Source organism: Carlito syrichta, unplaced genomic scaffold (genome assembly GCF_000164805.1).
Source record: "Carlito syrichta isolate Samal-C Ts95f unplaced genomic scaffold, Tarsius_syrichta-2.0.1 Scaffold301850, whole genome shotgun sequence".
Classification (NCBI taxonomy): domain Eukaryota; kingdom Metazoa; phylum Chordata; class Mammalia; order Primates; family Tarsiidae; genus Carlito; species Carlito syrichta.
In genome coordinates, this window is record NW_007245946.1 from 306,890 (window position 1) to 324,757 (window position 17,868).

The following is a 17,868-nucleotide window of genomic DNA, read 5'->3' on the forward strand; positions in this document are numbered from 1 at the left end:
AACCCACGGGCTCAGGCAATCCACTCACCTCAGCCTCCCAAAGGCGCCGGGATTACAGGCTGAGCCACCGAGCCCGGCTCGATATAATTTTTAAATTATTTTTAATCGATGTGTAATTGTACATATTTGTGGGGTGTAGTGTGGTATTTCAATACATGTATGTATGTGTAATGATCAAATCAGGGTACTCATCATATCCGTCACCTGAGACATTTCTTTGTGTTGGGAACAATCACAGTTCTTTCTTCTAGCTATTAAAAAGTATGCAATAAATTATTGTGAGCTATAGTCAATAAAATATTAACAGGCATGCCAGAACACAGGACCAAATAACAAGACAAAAACCATAGTAGAAATCTGTGGCTACCCCAATGTTGAATTTATCAGATTTTCCTCTCTTTTTTTTAAACACTATTCCCAAGGCAGAAAGATTTTTCAGTAACAGTAATCAATGTACTCAGGAAACAATGGCAAGAACTAGAATCTCTAAAGACTCAAATCAAAATAGCAGCAATCTTATACAAAGTCTTTTAGATCACAGAGGAAATTCTTACCAACTCGCTCTACAAACTAACATAACCTTGATACTAAAACTTGCAAAGGCCATGACAAGAGAGAAACCTTTACAGGCCATTTTCTCTGGTGAACATACACTGACAAACAGGGTATTTCATCCCACCCAAGTTGGGTTTATTCCAGGAATGTCAGGTTTATTTATTTTTTTATTCTGAGTAGGGACCTCACTCTGGCACCCAGGCTGAAGTGCAGTAGCACACTCGCGGCTACCCCACCCTTGACCTGCTGGGCTCAGGTGTTCCTACTGCCTCAGCCTCCCAAGTAGCTGGGATAGCTGGGACTACAGGTGCTCACCACCATGCCTAGCTAATTTTTTTATTTCTTGTGGAGATGAGTTCTCACCAAGTTGCCCAGGCTACTGTTGAACTACTGGACTCAAACAGTCCTCTCATCTCCACCTCCTGAAGTGCTGGGATTATGGGCATGAGCCACCGTGTCTAGGCTAGTGTTTTTATTTACTCCCTAAAGTAATGCATACATTTATTATATTGTCAGTCGATCCCAACAGATATTTTTGTTGTTGTTTGGAGTTGGGGTCTCACTCTGTCACCCAGGCTAGAGTGCAGTGGCACTATCACAGCTCGCTGCAGCCTCAACCTCCTGGGCTCAGGCGATCCTCCTTCCTTAGACTCCAAAGTAGTTGGGACTATAGGTACATGCCACCATGCCTGCTAAAATTTTTTTTTGGTACAGAAATGAGGTCTTGCTATGTTTCTCAGACTGATCTTGAATTCCTGGACTCAAGCAATCCTCTGGCCTTGGCCTCCCAAAGTGCTGGGATTATAGGTGTGAACCACCATGCCTGGCCCCAGAGGGTGTTTTGGGAGCTTACAAAAATAACACGAAAAATCTACAGAAGGCAGGTTCGGTGGCTCAGCCTGTAATTCCGTACCTTGGGAGGCTGAGGTGAGTGGATTGCCTGAGTCCACAGGTTCGAGACCCTCCTGGGCAAGTTGGTGAGACCTCATCTCTACAATAAATCAAAAAATTAACTGGGTGTGGTAGCGCGCGCCTGTAGTTCCAGCTACTTGGAAGGCCTTGGCTGAAGGATCGCTGGAGCTCAGCAGGTCGAGGTTGTGGTGGCCAGGAGCGGCCACTGCACTCCAGTCTGGACGACAGAGTGAGACTCCAACTCAAAAAAAAAAAAAATCTACAGAAATACAGGATATTGGAAGACCATCCTGAGAATAAGGAAAAAAAAGAGGATAAAAGAGACCTACCTCAATATCAGTTATCTTTTGCTGTATAACAAAATTCACTGGACATAGTACCTTCAAACAGTGGCCATTGAATTGCTGGCATTTTGGATTAGAGTCAGCTTACTCTACCCATGAGGCTGGGCTCACTGAACGTTTGGGTCTTGGCAGGGATGATGGTGGGTCCCTGTGCCTTCTCCAGGAATCCATCCCATGTGGTAGAACTGCTAGCAGCACCAGCGCTTGGGCTCTTTACAGCTCTGCTTGGGTCATATGTGCCCATGTGCTGTTGGCTGGAACACATCTGGCCAAGCCCTTGGCCAGTGTGGATGTGGGAAGACAGAGTTCTCTGGGACATTGGAACATACTACAAGTAAACTTAAATGTATACTTAGTAATGACAGACACTGGAGCAACCCCTTTGGTCTCCTCCTACAGTGGGAACATCTCTGTCCTCTCAATAAATCCTGCTTTCTCAAAAAAACAAAAAATGATAGACACTGCTATAGACTATAAGTAAAATTAAATATATACAGATGCTCCTCGAGTTAGGACAGAATTATGTCCAAAAAAAAAAACCATTGTAAGTTGAAAATATCAAAAATAAGTTGAATATGCATTTAATATACTTATCCTACCCAACATCATAGTTTAGCCTAGCCTGCCTTACATGTTCTCAGAACACTTATCTTAGCCTACAGCTGGACAGAATCATGTCACACAAAGCCTATTTTATAATAAAGTGCTGAAGACCTCATGTAATTTATTGACTACTGTACTGAAAGTCAAAAGCAGAATGCTTGTGTCAGTACACAAAGTGTGGTTTCTACTGGATGTGGATTGCTTTTGCACCATTGTAAAGTTGCAAATTTGTAAGTTAAGTTATCACAGGTCAGAGGCCATCTGTGTTTACAAAACTCCCCCAGGAAATACCATAATGAATAGCAAAATTGTGAAAGCGATAAAGCGTTCTCCCATTACCAGGAGTGAGATGATGGTGCCTGCCCCACCACGCGCAGGAGGACTTGGCTTGTGCAGGAAGGCAAGAGAAAGGAATAGAAGTTACTAGGATTTGCAAAGGAGAACTAACATCTTTTTTTTTCTTCTCTCTAGAAACATTGTCATTAATCTCAGAAGGTAAAATTTTGAATGTAGAAAATCCGAAAGACTTCAAATGACCCATTCAAATTAATAAAGAATAAGAAGGGAATGGTGGCTTATGCCTGTAATCCCAGCACTTTGGGAGGCTGAGGCTGGAGGATCACTTGAGGCCAGGAGTTTGAGACTAGACTGGGGCAACTCAGACCTCATCTCTACCAAAAATTAAAAAATAAGGATAAGGAAAGGTAGAAAGAAAAAGAATGGAAAATATACACCAGGCAATATAAACCAAAATATAATAATAATAAACAAATTAAGCTAAAAAAATAAAGAAGCAGGATTATCTGACATGTTAAATTGAATTGTTTGGCCTAAAAGCTTCCCCTGCATATGTGAGCTGTAATCAAACTTAATGTGTGAACAAATTGTATCCTAACCTAAGAATAGCAACTTGTAACGTGTAGCCAAGTCTCAGCCAATCATAGTAGTTGAACCTCCAGCCAATCAGAGGCTGAAAGCTGCCAAAACATGACCAAAGAAGGCAAACTGCCAACTGCAACCAATCAGGTTACTTCTGTGTGGCGTTTCCTCTTCTCTGGCTATAAATACAAGCCTTTACGTTGCTAGGTGGAACATTCTGAACCATTTTTGGTCTGGACTGCTGCCCATCTTTTTTCTGCTTAATTAAAATTCTGTTAAACTTAACTAGTCACAGATTTTTCTTTTTAGCAGATACACAGTCAACACAGGAAAGTCAATTATATTTCTATATACAAGTAGCCATTATAAAATACCTTTTTACTTATCACCACATTGAATGTATTCCAAGATTGACCTATTTTTTAAAAAAAATACCTTTTTAGGCTGGGTGCAGTGGCTCACGCCTATTATCCCAGCAATTTGGGAGGCGGAGGCAAGAGGATTGCCTGAACCCACGGGTTCAAGACCAATCTGGGAAATATGACAAGTCCTTTTCTCTACAATAAATGAAAAAAATTAGCCAGGCGTGGTGGTGCTCGCCTGTAGTTTCAGCTACTTGCAAGGCTGAGACGGAAGGATTGCCTGAGCCCAGTAGGTTGAGGCTGCAGTGACTGTAAGCATGCCACTGCACTCCAGCCTGGGGGATAGTGAGACTCTGACTCTAAAATAAAATAAAACACCTTTTAAAATAATATCGTTTCCAAAGCAGCCAAAGCATCAGCACCTAGGAATAAGTTGAACAACAAATATGCAAGAACTACACAGAAAACTACAAGATATTGCTGAGAGAAATGAACAACTATCTAAACAGAAGAATGTACCAGGCTTATGGATCTGTTGTAAAGATATCAGAGATCGCCAAATTCATCTTCAGATGTAATGCAATCCCAGCTTGTTTTTATGGGAGCTGACACACTGATCCTAAAATCTATATGGCAATACAGAAGTCCCAGAAGAGCCAAGATGAACTTGAAGAACAAGGAAGTCATGACCTGGACAGTCGCATTAGAGGTCTTGTGGAGAACCTACCAGAGCTGGGCACATACATTGCCTGGGACTCAGTGTTCTTTCTCTCTGTATGTGACCACCAGAAAGGCATGCACGTGTTCACAAGAAGATGTACAAGAAAACAACAAGGTGGTTGTTTCCTTTTTCTAGTTAGGGTCTTGCTCTGTCACCCAGGCTGGAGTGCACGATTACGGCTCACCACAGCCTTGACCACCTGGGCTCAGGTGATGCGCCTTAGCCTTCTGAGCAGCTGGGACTACGAGTGCATGCCACCATGCCCTGCTAAGTTTTTTTTGTTTGTTTGTTGGAGTTGGAGTCTCACTCTTTGCCCAGGCTGGAGTACAGTGGTATGCTCATGGCCACCCCAGTGTTGACCTGCTGGGCTCCAGCGATCCTTCTACCTCAGCCTTCCAAGTAGCTGGAACTACAGGCTTGTGCTACCATGCCCGGCTAATTTTTTTAATTATTGTAGAGATGAGGTCCCACCATGTTGTCCAGGCCAGTCTCGAGCCCGCAGGCTCAGGCAATCCTGTCGCCGCAGCCTCCCAAAGTGCTGGGAGTACAGGCTTGAACCACCACGCCCAGCCTCAGTTAAGTTTTTTTTTTTTTAATTTTGTGGAGATGAGGTCTTGCTATGTTGCCCAGGCTGATCTTGAACTCCTGGACTCAAGTGATCCTCTCACCTCGGCCTCCTAAAATATTGGCATTACAGGTGTGAGCCACCACACCTGGCCTGTGGCAAAGTTTATCATAGCCCTGTGAAAGTTGTCAGGTTCAAAATGGAGTCACTTGCCTCAAACCCTGGCAGATGAGAACCAGGAAAGGGAGGATCTTCACGCGTGATTTGCCTGATAACAGGAACTGTCACAGGAAGCATTTCCAAAGTGCAGCTTATATGTCAGTCATGCAGGGACACACAGTCTCACAAACCCCACCCAAGGTGCCAGGTCCTACCCCAGCTCCCAGATCACGAGTCCCACCAACAGCAGCTGACACGCCCAGCAGAACCCTCCAGCTCCTGTGAGATGCTGCCCATGCCAGTGGCCTTTTTCTCAAAACGGCTTGCGTCGCCTCTTCTTTCCCCAGTAAAACCCTAACCTTCCCCTCTGTTCCCCGCACAGAGGCCTCCCTGGTCAGCATGTCTGTTCTGACGGCAGTCCTACTTCTCGTATGTTAGTCCCACGTAAAACCTTTTTTTTCTTACTTAGATGTTCATCTGTATTTGACAGCCTGTGTTAGTCTGTTTTGCGTTGCTATAAAAAAAGACCCTAGGCTGGGTAGTTTATAAAGGAAGGGGTTTATTTGGCTCATGCTCTGCATGGCACTAGCATCTGCCAGCTTCTGGTGAGGCCTCAGGAAGCTTTCCCTTGTGGAAGGAAGGAAAGAGGGTCCCGTAAGGCCAGAGGAACGGGGAGAGAAGGGCAGTGTCGGCTCTTGCCAACACGTGGCTATTTTTTTCTTTTTTTGAGTCGGAGTCTGACTCTGTCGCCCAGACTGGAGTGCAGTGGCACACTCAACGGCCATCACAGCCTCAACCTGCTGGGCTCAGGTGATCCTTCCGCCTCAGCCTTCCAAGTAGCTGGAACTATAGGCGTGCGCCACCACGCCCAGCTAATTTGATTTATTGTAGAGATGCGGTCTCGCCAAGTTGCTGGTCTTGAACCCGTGGGCTCAGGTAATTCTCTTGCCTCGGCCTCCCAAAGTGCCAGGACCCAGTCACCTCCCACCAGACCCACCCTTGCAGTCCTGTTGCCTCCCATCAAGACCTCCCCCACAACCCAGTCACCTCCCACCAGGACCACCCACAACCCAGTCGCTTGCCACCGGCCCATTCCCATGACCCGACACCAACCACCAGACCCTCTCCCATGACCCAGTCACCTCCTACCAGGCCCCACTTCCAACACTAGGGTTCACATTTCCACATATTTGGCAGGACAGCCAAACCATATCAACTGCCCCAACTGAAAGCAACCCAGACGTCCACCCATGGGAGACTGGGGAGACACGAGGCAGGTCTATCCGACGCAGTACACAGTCAGCAGGGAGAGTGATCCCGCGATCGTTTTGTTCAGGGAGAGTCGTGGCCAATTTCACCAATGTGAGCTCAGGCCAGGCAGAGGGGCGCGGTGAAGGACTCCGGGCCTCCAGGAGTCTCCCGGGATCTGGGGACCGATGCCATGTTGATCTGAACGGCCACGCAGAATCAGTGTCCCGTGTGTTTACACATGGAGCATTCTGTGTTTTTCCTCCAATAAATGCGTTCACTGAAGCATTGAAGGTCAAGTCGCCAGAAGCCAGCCCTGGGGGCCGTGGGGGTGCACTGGTGGTGGGCTTCTGTGGCCTGCAAGGCTCCAAGTCTGCCCTTTTGTTCCTTTGGAGTCCCTCCCCATGCTTGTACATTATCTAGGCAAATCACAAAGTGTTTTTCATAAAGAAAAAAAGCATTTGGCTTTTCAGTCTCACAGCCAAGCACTTCAAGTGGGGTGGCCTGGTGCACATGTGCCCGGCTCTGATTACAGGCAGGAGGTTCACTACAGCACTCCCCTTCCCCTGCCTCACCTCCCGCCCCGCCTCCCACCTCCTCCTGGGCTCCACCTGGGATCCACAGTGGGGCTTCCCTGAGAGGATCTTGCCCTGGGCGGGCTGCTGGGGGGAGTGGTGGGAGACCTCAGCCCAGGTACAGAGGGAAGTCCAACAGCTGGCCAGACTGTAGGCCTGTCCCAGAGAACCGGTGGGAACACCCCTGACAGATGAGCAGTCCCTGGACCTCAGCCCTGTGACCAAGCCACTTGGCCCCTTTCTTCTTTTCTTTCATGTTTTTGTCACAAAGAGCCATGAGCACTGGCAGAGCTGCTGCTACTTAAATGGTAGAAAGTGTCCCCTTCCAGGTTCAGGCTGGCTTGGCTGCAGTAAATACCTGCCCACTCACCCCACACAGGAAAGGAGAGCTGGGGGAGGAAAGGAGGAGTCTGGGAGTCATGGAGCCCCTGTGGGCAGGTGTGGTTCTGACCCATCATGCCCTCTCTCTGCAGGGTCTTGGGCCACAGCCCTCTCTGCCCCTCTGCCTGGACCTCTGTCCACCAGCCACATTGTTCCTGCTTGTAGACACTCCTGCCCCAACTTTGGATTCTGTCCAGGGAGCAGCCCAGGCCTCCTAGGTGCCCTAAGAACCAGCCTGCCGGGGCCAGGCATCTGCCTTGGTGCCACCCGCCCCAGCCAAGCAGGGAGCCTCACCTCCTGGTACAGGAGTCCAGTTCTCAGAGGCAGGCGAGGGTCATGGTTGGTGCCCCAAAGATGCTATGATGGCCCCCTTCCTCAGGGTGACCTTTTGCTACACATGGACAATACATCCGGACCCACAAATACCGCCAGACTTGAGTGGGCAGCTCAGGTGGGCAACCCTCGGGCCCATACCCCTCTGACCTGGGAGACTACACGAGCAACCAGCCCCCATTTCCCCAGGCACAACCTGGCAGGCTGGGTGGTGGCCTCAGAGAGTGTGGGCTCAGTCGTGCCCATTTGGCTGTGTCCACCTGTGTTGCCGCCCCTCAGCTGCCTGGCACCACCTCTTGCTCTTCGGGACATCTGTCACAAGCCTTGCCCCACCCTGAGCCTTGCTTGTCCCAAAACACTGGGTCACCCCCACTCACCACCCCAGAACCTCACCCCCCCACACCGCAGCCACGTTCCTCTGCTGTCCTTGGTCTCATATTCAGGTTGCATGCCTCCTCTCCCTCATGCTCCCAAGGCCTCTGAGGCCTCCCTAGTCTGGTGGCCTCCTCTGCTCTCAAAGCCACGAAGGGCCACACCACGTCTCCCCCTCTCAACTCTCCCAGTGGCCACTCCCCTGTCATACCTTCCTGCGTTGGTCACTGCACGAACACCCTCCTCCCATGCCCCCCGTATTCCTCCTCTGCTCCCCTCCAGATACTGGGGTGCCCCATGCTCTCCTCCCACACCCTGCATGACCTCCCCTGCTCCCCCTAGATGCTGGGGTGCCCCACGTCCTGCCACGCCCTTCTCCCATGCCCTGCATGTCCCTCCCTTCCCCTCCAAATGCTGGGGTGCACCATGCTCTCCTCCCCAGCCCTACATTTCCCCCTCTGCCCCCCTCCAGATGCTGGGGTGCCCCAATTCCCTCCTCCAAAGCTCCCACACGTTCCCCCTCTGCTCCCCTTCCAGACATTGGGGTGCCCAGCAACCCGGGCCTCAAATTGCTTCTCCTATGAGGCCCTCTCCTGGCCCCGCACCCAGTCCTGTGACTTAAACATTCATTGACATCAGAGTCCATGAGATGGCCACGTGTCAGCTGTACCATCATTTTAAGCACCCCAGGGGCAGGCAGGATCCTAAGAATGCATCCCCCACAGATACCCTTGTGCCAACCCCCAGAACCTGTGGCTGTGGGCAGGCATCATCCCAAGACTGTGCTGTGCTATCCGGCACAGCTGAGCTGAACACCCCGAGTCCCAGTGGGCCCAGCCTGGCACAGGGGCCCTTAAAGAGGAGCATACTCTCCAGCAAGTACTGGAGGGAGGCAGAGTTCCAAGCAGGAGGGGGATTCAAGACCCTGAGGCTGGTGTGAAGATGGGGAGGGGGGCGGGAGGGACCCATGGGAAGGACGGTGAGGACCTCTAGGAGCAGGGAGCAGCCCCTGAAGACAGCTGCAGGCAGCAGGGACCTCAGCCCGGTGACCCCAGGGCACTGCTTTCTGCCAGGGACAGGAACAAGCCTGGCAGGGGACCCTGAGCTCCAGTGAGAGAGTGGCCAGCCACCACCTGGATTCCAGCCCAAGAACCCACCACACTGTCTGCACATCTGGCCTGCAGGCTGCAGGTTACGAAGATGGGCGGTGCTGGAAACTGCTGAGTTTGTGGTGATAGAAAAGGAAGACAACGCTCACTCAGGAAGAAAAGACTGTTGGACAGTGACAGGTCATCGTTGGGGGGCGTGTCCCAACATGCCCAACTTGGTGTGTGTGTGCATGTGTGTACATATATGTGAGTACACGTGTGTGTGTGAGTGTGTAAGTGCGTGCTGTGTATGTATACACAGGTGTGAGTGTGTCCATGCACACACACGTGTACATGTGTGTGGATGTGTGCGTGGTGAGTATACATGTATGCGTGCATGTGTATGTATGTGACAGTATGTGCATATGTGCACATGTGAGTGGGCATATGCATGCATGTGAGTGTATATGTGTTCACATGTGTACATGTGCTTTGGGTATAATACGTGTGTGTGTACATGTGTGATTGTGTGCTGTTGCTGGTCTTGCCTGCCGCCCACCAGTCCTTCCCACAGAGATGGCCATTGGCACATTCTGTACTGGTCTTCCTAAGAAACCAGTTATCTGGACGCTGTTATTGTCTCCATTATACAGATGAGGACTGTGAGGCAGAGGGGCTGGGTCACTTGTCCAGGGTCCCAGAATAGCTGGCAATTGGGGTGTGGACTCAGGTTGTGTGTGTCCAGTGTCCACATGTAGTCCTCATCATCACTCGTGTGTCACCACAGTGGTCTCTGTCCAGGTAGAGGGCAAATTTTGCTGTCTGGGATAATAAAGATAACACTTGCCAACCTTGGTGGCTCACACCTGTAATCTCAGCAATTCGGAAGGCTGAGGCAGGAGGATCACTTGAGGTCAGGAGTTCAAGACCAGTCAGGGCAACAGAGCAAGACCCTGACTCAAGGAAGGAAAAAAAAAAAAAAACTAACTAACTTATCCCTCTGGGGCAGTTTTGGGTAGGTTTGCTAGCAGTCCCTTGGAAAGATTGGGGTTTCTAAAACACAAGGTTAGCTGTGTGCAAAGCATCCACCTAGGTCACTCTTCATTGCCCATGGGCTTGGAAGAGCCAAAGGAAACTCCTACTACTTGACCTCTTAGAGGAAATCTCAAATTCTCAAATTCTTTCCCCAGAAACTATGTAATAATTACTTACTAATTAGTGAATGCAAAATGCTTGCTAACATTTCAGTGGGGACTCTTGGCAGTCACCGTCATACCCAAGTGAGCGTGTTCTCAGCCCCAGCAGTGGCCGGATGGGCTCCATGGGCCTCCAGTGGGAGGCCATGAGAAGACAGGCTCGCTTCCAGGGGTCTCCTTCTGGAAACACAGCAACTGCAGGAGACAAAAGAAGCTAAAGTGTGGGCCATTCCACAAAGACCCATGAAGGCTGGCACCAACGGGGGCATGGGCCTGGCTCTGCAGAGTCTATGGGGACATTGGCTCCTGATGTTTAAGGTTGACTGCAGTTACTTGGAACTATTTTGTTTACTTTGGAACTATTCCCCGGGGTGTGGAGGGAGCAAGCATCAGGTCGACAACCCATTCCCAGTGGGGCAGAGAACAGTTGTGTGGAGGGTGGGCGAGAGGAAGTGCACCCGGGCACGCAGGCGGGCTCCGCAATGGGGGAGCTGTAGGGAGGGAATACCGGGGACTCTTTGTCCTATGTCTGCCACTTCTCTGTACACTGGAAATTATCTCAAAATAAAAAATTGGGTAAAACACATGCACAAAGCAATGTGTGTGTTTCCCACAGGGGCTTACGCAGGCAGGGGAGTGTTTCGGAAAGGTCTGGAAGGACTGAGGCTTCCAGCCAGGGCAAGCCTCAGCAGAAAGAGGACTGAGCAGCAGCACATCCCCTGGGCTCCGACAGAGTCACGTGGCGCAGGCCTGCAGGTGCCTGTCACAGTGCTGCCTCCTGGAGGCCGCAGTCAGCGACTTGCGGGAAAGCCCAGCCCACGGGTACCATCCACCACCCACTGCCCGGCATCCTCTAAGGCTGTTACTGGGGATACACTGACCTTTTCATAACTGAACTGACCTTTTCATAACTGAACTACCTTCGCAGGTTCCTCCACTGGGGAAGTCAAAGTGAACCTCGGCCTTCATGTCTCAGCACCCACTGTGTGCAGCAAACCTAAGTGTGGGAGAGACATCTCAGCGGATGCCCTCACCAGGTGGGTGGACCTCAGTCACCATTCCCGGATCATGGGTGGGGAAGCCATGAGGGCAAAGCCACCCATCCAGAGTGAGCTGTTCCTCGGGAGTTTGGGGGTTTGTGCACAGTCTCAGAGGAGCATCCAGGTCGCCTGGGATCGCGTCCTCTCTGGGGGTGCACGCCATCCTATCAGTGCCGTACACTAATCCCTACGTCCATCACTCCAGAGTCCTGGTGAGTGCCCACCCCCTTATGCCCCTGTGCTGCTCCCACATGGCCAGGGCCCCTGGCATGTCCCTCCCACAGGCCAGGAAGCTTTGGGCTGGGAGCAGCTGGCCTTCTGGGACTGTGCTCCTTAGAGGCAATAGGATCCCAGAATTCCCTACAAAATGGTTCCAGGCCTACTTTCCAGGGCTTTGCTATCACTTTCTGGGCCATACCCCCATGGGGTCCTCAGCCCCTCACAGTGCCAGGCAGAACTGGGTGGTCCAAGAGGGGAGAATTTTGGCTGGTGCTCTTGAGACACACCACATCCCAGAGAGCCCGGGTCCCTCTGAGCCAGCCCATGCCCCACTGTTCAGGCGTTTCTGTCAGGAGGAAGCTGGAGCGGGTCTCGCGGAACCATCCACTGGATTAGTAGATGCTTTAGATCACTTGGCATGTGTAAATGCTGACAGCTCAGAGGCCTAGCTGGGTTTTGCCAGGCAAAGGTGCAGGAAGAGGTGTGGCCATCTGTCCCTCTCATCATCACCCAGGGACCAGGGGCCTGCTCAAGCATGGGCCCTGTCTGGGAGCTGAGAACTCACCAGTGTCCTCAGGGGTGTCTCCCCACCCAGGGACCCTGTCTGGGAGGGCAAGGTACAGGGCTCAGGGCTCCCCTCCTCAGTCCTCACCTCTCCATGTGGATTGCAGGACAACACATGGTCACCACTGTGGCTTCTTGCCACTGGGGTGTGCAGGGAGCACTTTATGGAGGGATGTAGGAGGGAGCAGCAGTGAACAGGAGTGGGTGAGGGGGTGGTGAATGAATAAGGAAGGGGCAGGAGTGAATGAATGAGTGGGAGAGTGGGTGGTGCATGGGTGAGGGAGGGGCAGGAGTGAATGAATGAGTGATGAGTGGGGAACAAGTGAGCGAAGATGCACCACACCCACCCACACTGGACAGGGGATACCTGGGGAGACAGACCTGTCCTGAAGGGCTTCAACCTGGTGCCCCAAGGGTCTCGGCGTGGAGAGCAGTGACTCTGAGTGTGCCACTGCTCTCCAGCCTAAGCAACGGAGTGAGATTCCAACTCAGAAAAAGAAAAAAAGAAAATGGTTATCCAGACCAGGCCTGCTGGGCTCAGGCTACCCTTCTACCCCAGGCTTCCAAGTAGCTGAACTACAGGCGCATACTAGCATGCCCGGCTAATTTTTTGATTTATTGTAGAGATGAGGTCTCACCAAGTTGCCCAGGCTGTTCTCGAACCCGTGGGCTCAGGCAATCCCCTCACCTCAGCCTCCCAAAATGCTGGGATTACAGGCTTGAGCCACCACACCTGACCTGGATATCTATTTTCTAATTTCATGTGGCTCCCACACATCACTCCCAGGCACCCTCGAGACCTCCCTTGTAATCCCCAGCCCCCACTTGGCCTCCTTCTCCCGACCTCCCTGACTGGTCACATTATTGCCACTGTGCACTGGCATGTCTGTGCAGCTCTCACCCAAGCCACAGTGTCCCCAGCACATGATGTCACTCCTTTGCCCCCCAGGAAGCCAAGTTTGCTGTCCGTAGCTTTGAGACAGCAGAAGATGAGAAAGGGGACTCTGGGCTCCAAGGCTGTATGGGAACTGGGGTGTTGTTTGAAGCCACCGAGTCCATGGCGACTAGTGGCAGTAGCCACAGGACTCAGATCCACCTTGAATGTGATGTGATCCCTTGCACCACTTTTTGCTTTTCCCCAGCCCAGAATATTCCAGACTGTCCCAGAACATACTTCCACTTTTCAGTCCTTGATGGTAGCCATACCTTTTGTCCCGGGAGAAGTGTCAACCTGCTAAGGTAATACTGCCTCGTTTCTTTTAAAACAGGAAGCTGGACAGGGAGAGATAGAGGAATGAAAAATCACCAGATCACCTCTCAGGTACAAGATGCACAGTGGATGGCTGGTACTCTTAAAGTCCAGGCTTTTTTGCCACTATACAATGCAATCATATATCCAAAACTACTTGTATCCCCTAAAGCTGTTGAAATAAGAAATAAAAATTAAAAAAAATTAAAAGTATTGCTGGGGCGTGGTAACGTGCACCTGTAGTTCCTGCGACTTGGAAGGCTGAGGTGGAAGGATCGTTGGAGCCCAGCAGGTCAACCCCGGGGTGACCGGGAGCGTGCCATTGCACTCCAGTCTGGGTGACAGAGTGAGACTCCAACTTGAAACAAACAAACATAAAAGTATTACTTAAAGTAAAAAATACACACACACACACACAGAGACATATACGTATAAAGGAAGCTGGGATGAACATGAATGTACTTTTATTTCCAAACATATGTTCTATTATTTACTTATTTATTTGAGTCAGAGTCTCAGTCTGTCATCCAGGCTGGGGTGCAGTGGCATGATCATGGCCACCACAGCCTCGAATTCCTGGGCTCAGGCGATCCTTCTGCCTCAGCCTCTTGAGTAGCTGGGATTACAGGCAAGTGCCACCACACCTGACTAATTATTTATTTATTTATTTATTATAAAGGTGAGAGCTCTCTATGTGGCTTAGGTTGGTTTTGAACTTCTAGGCTCAAGCAATCCTCTCCTCTCGGCCTCCCAAAGTTACTGGGATTGCAGGCATGCACCACCGCACCCGGCTCCAAAGGGATTTTCTAAATGTCTTTACCTAATGCCTCTCAAGCTGGAACAAGTCACAGCAGCCTCGCAGAAGGCGACTGTGGCTTAGCTCATTGGCCCATGTGGTCTCCAAGGAGACCCCTGCACCACGCCCCAGGCAATGCCCACTGCCTTGTGGTCTGATGGTGTGTGCCGTGACTGAGGCAGAGGTAACCATGACCCAGTGAGGTAGGTATCATTGGCCCATTTGACAGATGGGGAAACCAAGGCATCAGTGTGACCTGGCCTAGGCAAGGCTCGTCCAACGGGGCAGAGCCATGGTCCAACTCCGGGCCGTGAGGTGTCTGGGATGCCAGCTGTCAGTGTCCTGCAGCCCTGCTGTGTGTTCCTGCCTTGGTGGGGCCCAGGGTCCAAGGGCCAGAGTCATCTGCCTGTCGTGGGTCCCTTGGCAGCTTCTCCCTGGTGCCGAGTCTGGGAATTCCAAGCCCCTTCCAGCTATGCTACTCCTGCCCAGGGTGTCCTCCAGCGCCTCCTGCTGACCTGCGCTCCCTGCCTAGGCCTCTGGGCAACCCTCAGGGAGCAGGGACTGCTGACTAGTCTGCCCCATGAGTCCCCAAGGGGTCCCCGGCTCAGAAAAGAGCCAGCCCCAACAAGGACTCCAACCCCTGGAGGCTGTGGGCTGCCCGTGGTGACCGGGCAGGCCAGGGTGTTGGGTGGCCCTTGGCAGAGCCCAGAGACGTGGCAGAAGAGCACAGAATAAAGTCACCACAGATGCCACCGGGCAGCACCCAGCACTCCAGCCAGCCTCTACTCCCAGCGTGCCGCCAAGAGAGCTAGCAGACTGACTGCCAGGAAAATGTCCTCCCTGCCACACACTCTGGGCTCCAGCAGCCCGGAAGCATCACTCAGCACTGGCCATCTGTCACGTGGGAGAGCCTGAGGACCAGGATACTCACGGGCAGAGATCACAGAGGAAGTGGCTTCAGGAATGAGAAGTCGGTAGTATGTAGTCTGGAGGTGGCACAGATGTCATGGCCAGTGGGCTCAGTAGACAGGAGCCCTGTTCCTGCCCCCGGGACGCCCGCCCAGCACCCTCCCCAGCAGCACAGTTCTCCTCCACCAGCCTCTCGGGGGTGCACAGTGAGCCCCCTGGACCCTGTGGTAACCCTGGTGGGTGGACAGGCCTGGGGAAGCCATAGTGGCTTATGAGTACTGTAGGTGACCGCGGCTCCTCCGAGTCCCTTGAGTTTGTGAGCTTGGTGGCCTCTGCCTGCCCAGACCACTGTTTCCACCCCCTGTGGATCCGGGACATTTCTTGCCGGGAGTGGTCTGTGGTCAGCATGTAGATGATGGGGTCAGCCACACCATTCACTGTGGACAGACACAGAAACACCATGGAGGCCGTGTACAAGCTGGCCTCAAATGCACACATGGCGGTGTAGTCTCCCCGGTAGTAGGAAAAGGCAGCGGCCTTGACCAGGAGCACCAGGTGGAAGGGTGTGAAGCAGACCAGGAAGATGACGACCACGGCCACGGCCGAGTGCTTCACCTTGGCCTTCTGGGCGGTGCTCAAGCCCACACTCTGCTGGACGCTCCTGAGGATGCGGTGGTTGGTGAAGATGATGACGGAGAGTGGAATGGCAAACCCCACAGCAAAGCGTGTATAGTAGTACCCCGCGGTCCGGCTGTCCATGGGCGATGTCTCGAAGCAGGTCTCCTCGTCCTCCATCACAAACACTGGGTAGTGGACCAGCCCCACAAGCACGAAGATGGACGCGGAGATGAAGATGGCGGTCTTCTGGCGGCGATGGCCTCGGCTCTCCAGGGCATACACCACCGCCAGGAAGCGGTCGCAGGAGATGCAGCACAGGAAGAGGATGCTGACATAGATGTTGCAGAAGAAGACGTAGGCGGTCACCCTGCAGGCCTGCATGCTCAGCATCCAGCGGTGCTGCTTAAGGATGTAGACGATCCAGAGCGGCAGCGTGCCCACGTACAGCAGCTCACAGAGGGCCAGGCAGAACAGGTAGACTGCCAGCACGTTGCCCTGCCGTACCTGCCGCAGCGCCAGCCATGCTGTGAGGCAGTTTGCAGGCAGCCCCAGCGTGCACACTGCACTGTACACCACCACCAGGACCACACGGCTGTCCTCGTACGGCATGGTGCAGCTACTGTTGGAGTGGTTCGAGGTAGCCAAGGGGCTAGTAGTGGCCACTGGGGTGGCATTTCCTGTGGGACAGAGACAAGGGTGAGGACGGGGGTCCTTGGGAACCACCTGGAAGAGGCCTTATGGTGTGAAGAGAGAAGGATCTTTATGGCAACTCCAGACTAGACACACCAGGTGTTTCAAAATTTTCCAAATGAAGTTCTGTAATCCCAGCACATTCAGAGGCTGAGGTGGGAGGATCATTTGTGCTCAGAAGTTCAAGACCAGCCTGGGCAACACAGCGAGACCTCGTCTCTACAAAAAATAAAAAAATTAGCTGGGCATGGTGGCACAGGCCTGTAATCCGAGCTACTCAGGAGACTGAGACAGGAGGATCACCTGAGCCCAGGAGGTTGAGGGCGCAGTGAGCTATGACTGCCACTGTACTCCAGCCTGAGTGACAGAGCAAGACCCTGTCTCCTGAAACAAACAAAATCTTCCAAGTAGATGCTAAAAAATGATACTTGGATCGTGGGTCTCCCCCGGCCTCCATGGCAGCATGGACAGGGGACAAGGGCTGGGCAGTGCTGAGGACTTGCCACTCACGGGGGCCAGTTTTCAAATATGTTGCTTGCGTGTTGGGAAAGAGTTCTCTAGCTGCCGTACAAGGGCTCTCCCATGCAGATTCTCAGGTGAGTCTGGAGTTAGGCACTCCCACTTCCCTCTTCCAGAGCCCTACCTACTTCACTCCCACCCCATCCCTACCCCCCCCCCAGCCTGGGCCCTGTCCCATCCTCAGCTCTAGTCTCACCACTTCTTTGCCTGTTTGAACAATCAGTTACTGAGAAGGATGACTCACAGCTCCTGTTGCCAGGGTGAATTTTTCCAGTTCTCCATATCATTCTTGCAAGGTTTGCTTTATGTATTTGTAGTCATTGTTAATTGGTGCATAGGCGTCAAAAAGGGTTCTGTTTTCTTGGTGAATTGACCCTTTTATCATTTTGTCATGATACTCCTTATCCTGTGGTAGGCAGAATAAGGACCCCACCCAAAAGATGTCCAAATCCTAACCCCTGGAATGTGTGACTATGCTAGGTCACATGACAAAGGGAAACTAAGGGTGCAGACTAGATAAACACTGCTGACTAGGGCAACTTTTCAGGTCCCCCTCCCACTGTGGGAGCTTTTCTATCCTCTCAATAAATCCTCCTTTCTCAAAAAAAATAATGATAATAACACTGCTGACTAACTGGCTATAAAATAAAATAAAGAGACTATTCTGGGATATCTGAGCAGGATTGACATAATCACAAAGGTCCCTAAATGTGGAGAGGGAAAAAGAAGAGAAGATCAGAGCGGATAGTATCAAAATAGCCTGGTCAGTCACTGTGACTCTGAGACTGGAGGAAGGGGCTACATGCCAAGGGATGCAGACAGACTCTAAAGCCAAGAAAGGCAAGGAAATATGCTCTCCCCTAGAGCCTCCAGGAGCACAGCCTTACTGATCCCCTTACAGATCCCCAATCTTTTTTTTTTTTTTTTTTGAGTTGGAGTCTCACTCTGTTGCCCAGATTGGAGTGCGGTGG

At 51.7% G+C, this 17,868-nt stretch overlaps 1 protein-coding gene across 1 annotated transcript in view; it reads right to left on the bottom strand.

Moving 5' to 3' along the window:
- GPR132 (G protein-coupled receptor 132) overlaps window positions 1–17,868 on the bottom strand; it is a 34,521-nt gene that overhangs the window by 12,741 nt on the left and 3,912 nt on the right. The window contains exons 2-3 of the mRNA XM_021711069.1: window positions 15,229–16,365; window positions 13,018–13,088 (exon numbers count right to left, since the gene is read on the bottom strand). Of these exons, the coding sequence (XP_021566744.1) occupies window positions 13,018–13,088; window positions 15,229–16,365 (1,208 nt within the window). The remainder of the gene's footprint in view (window positions 1–13,017; window positions 13,089–15,228; window positions 16,366–17,868) is intronic.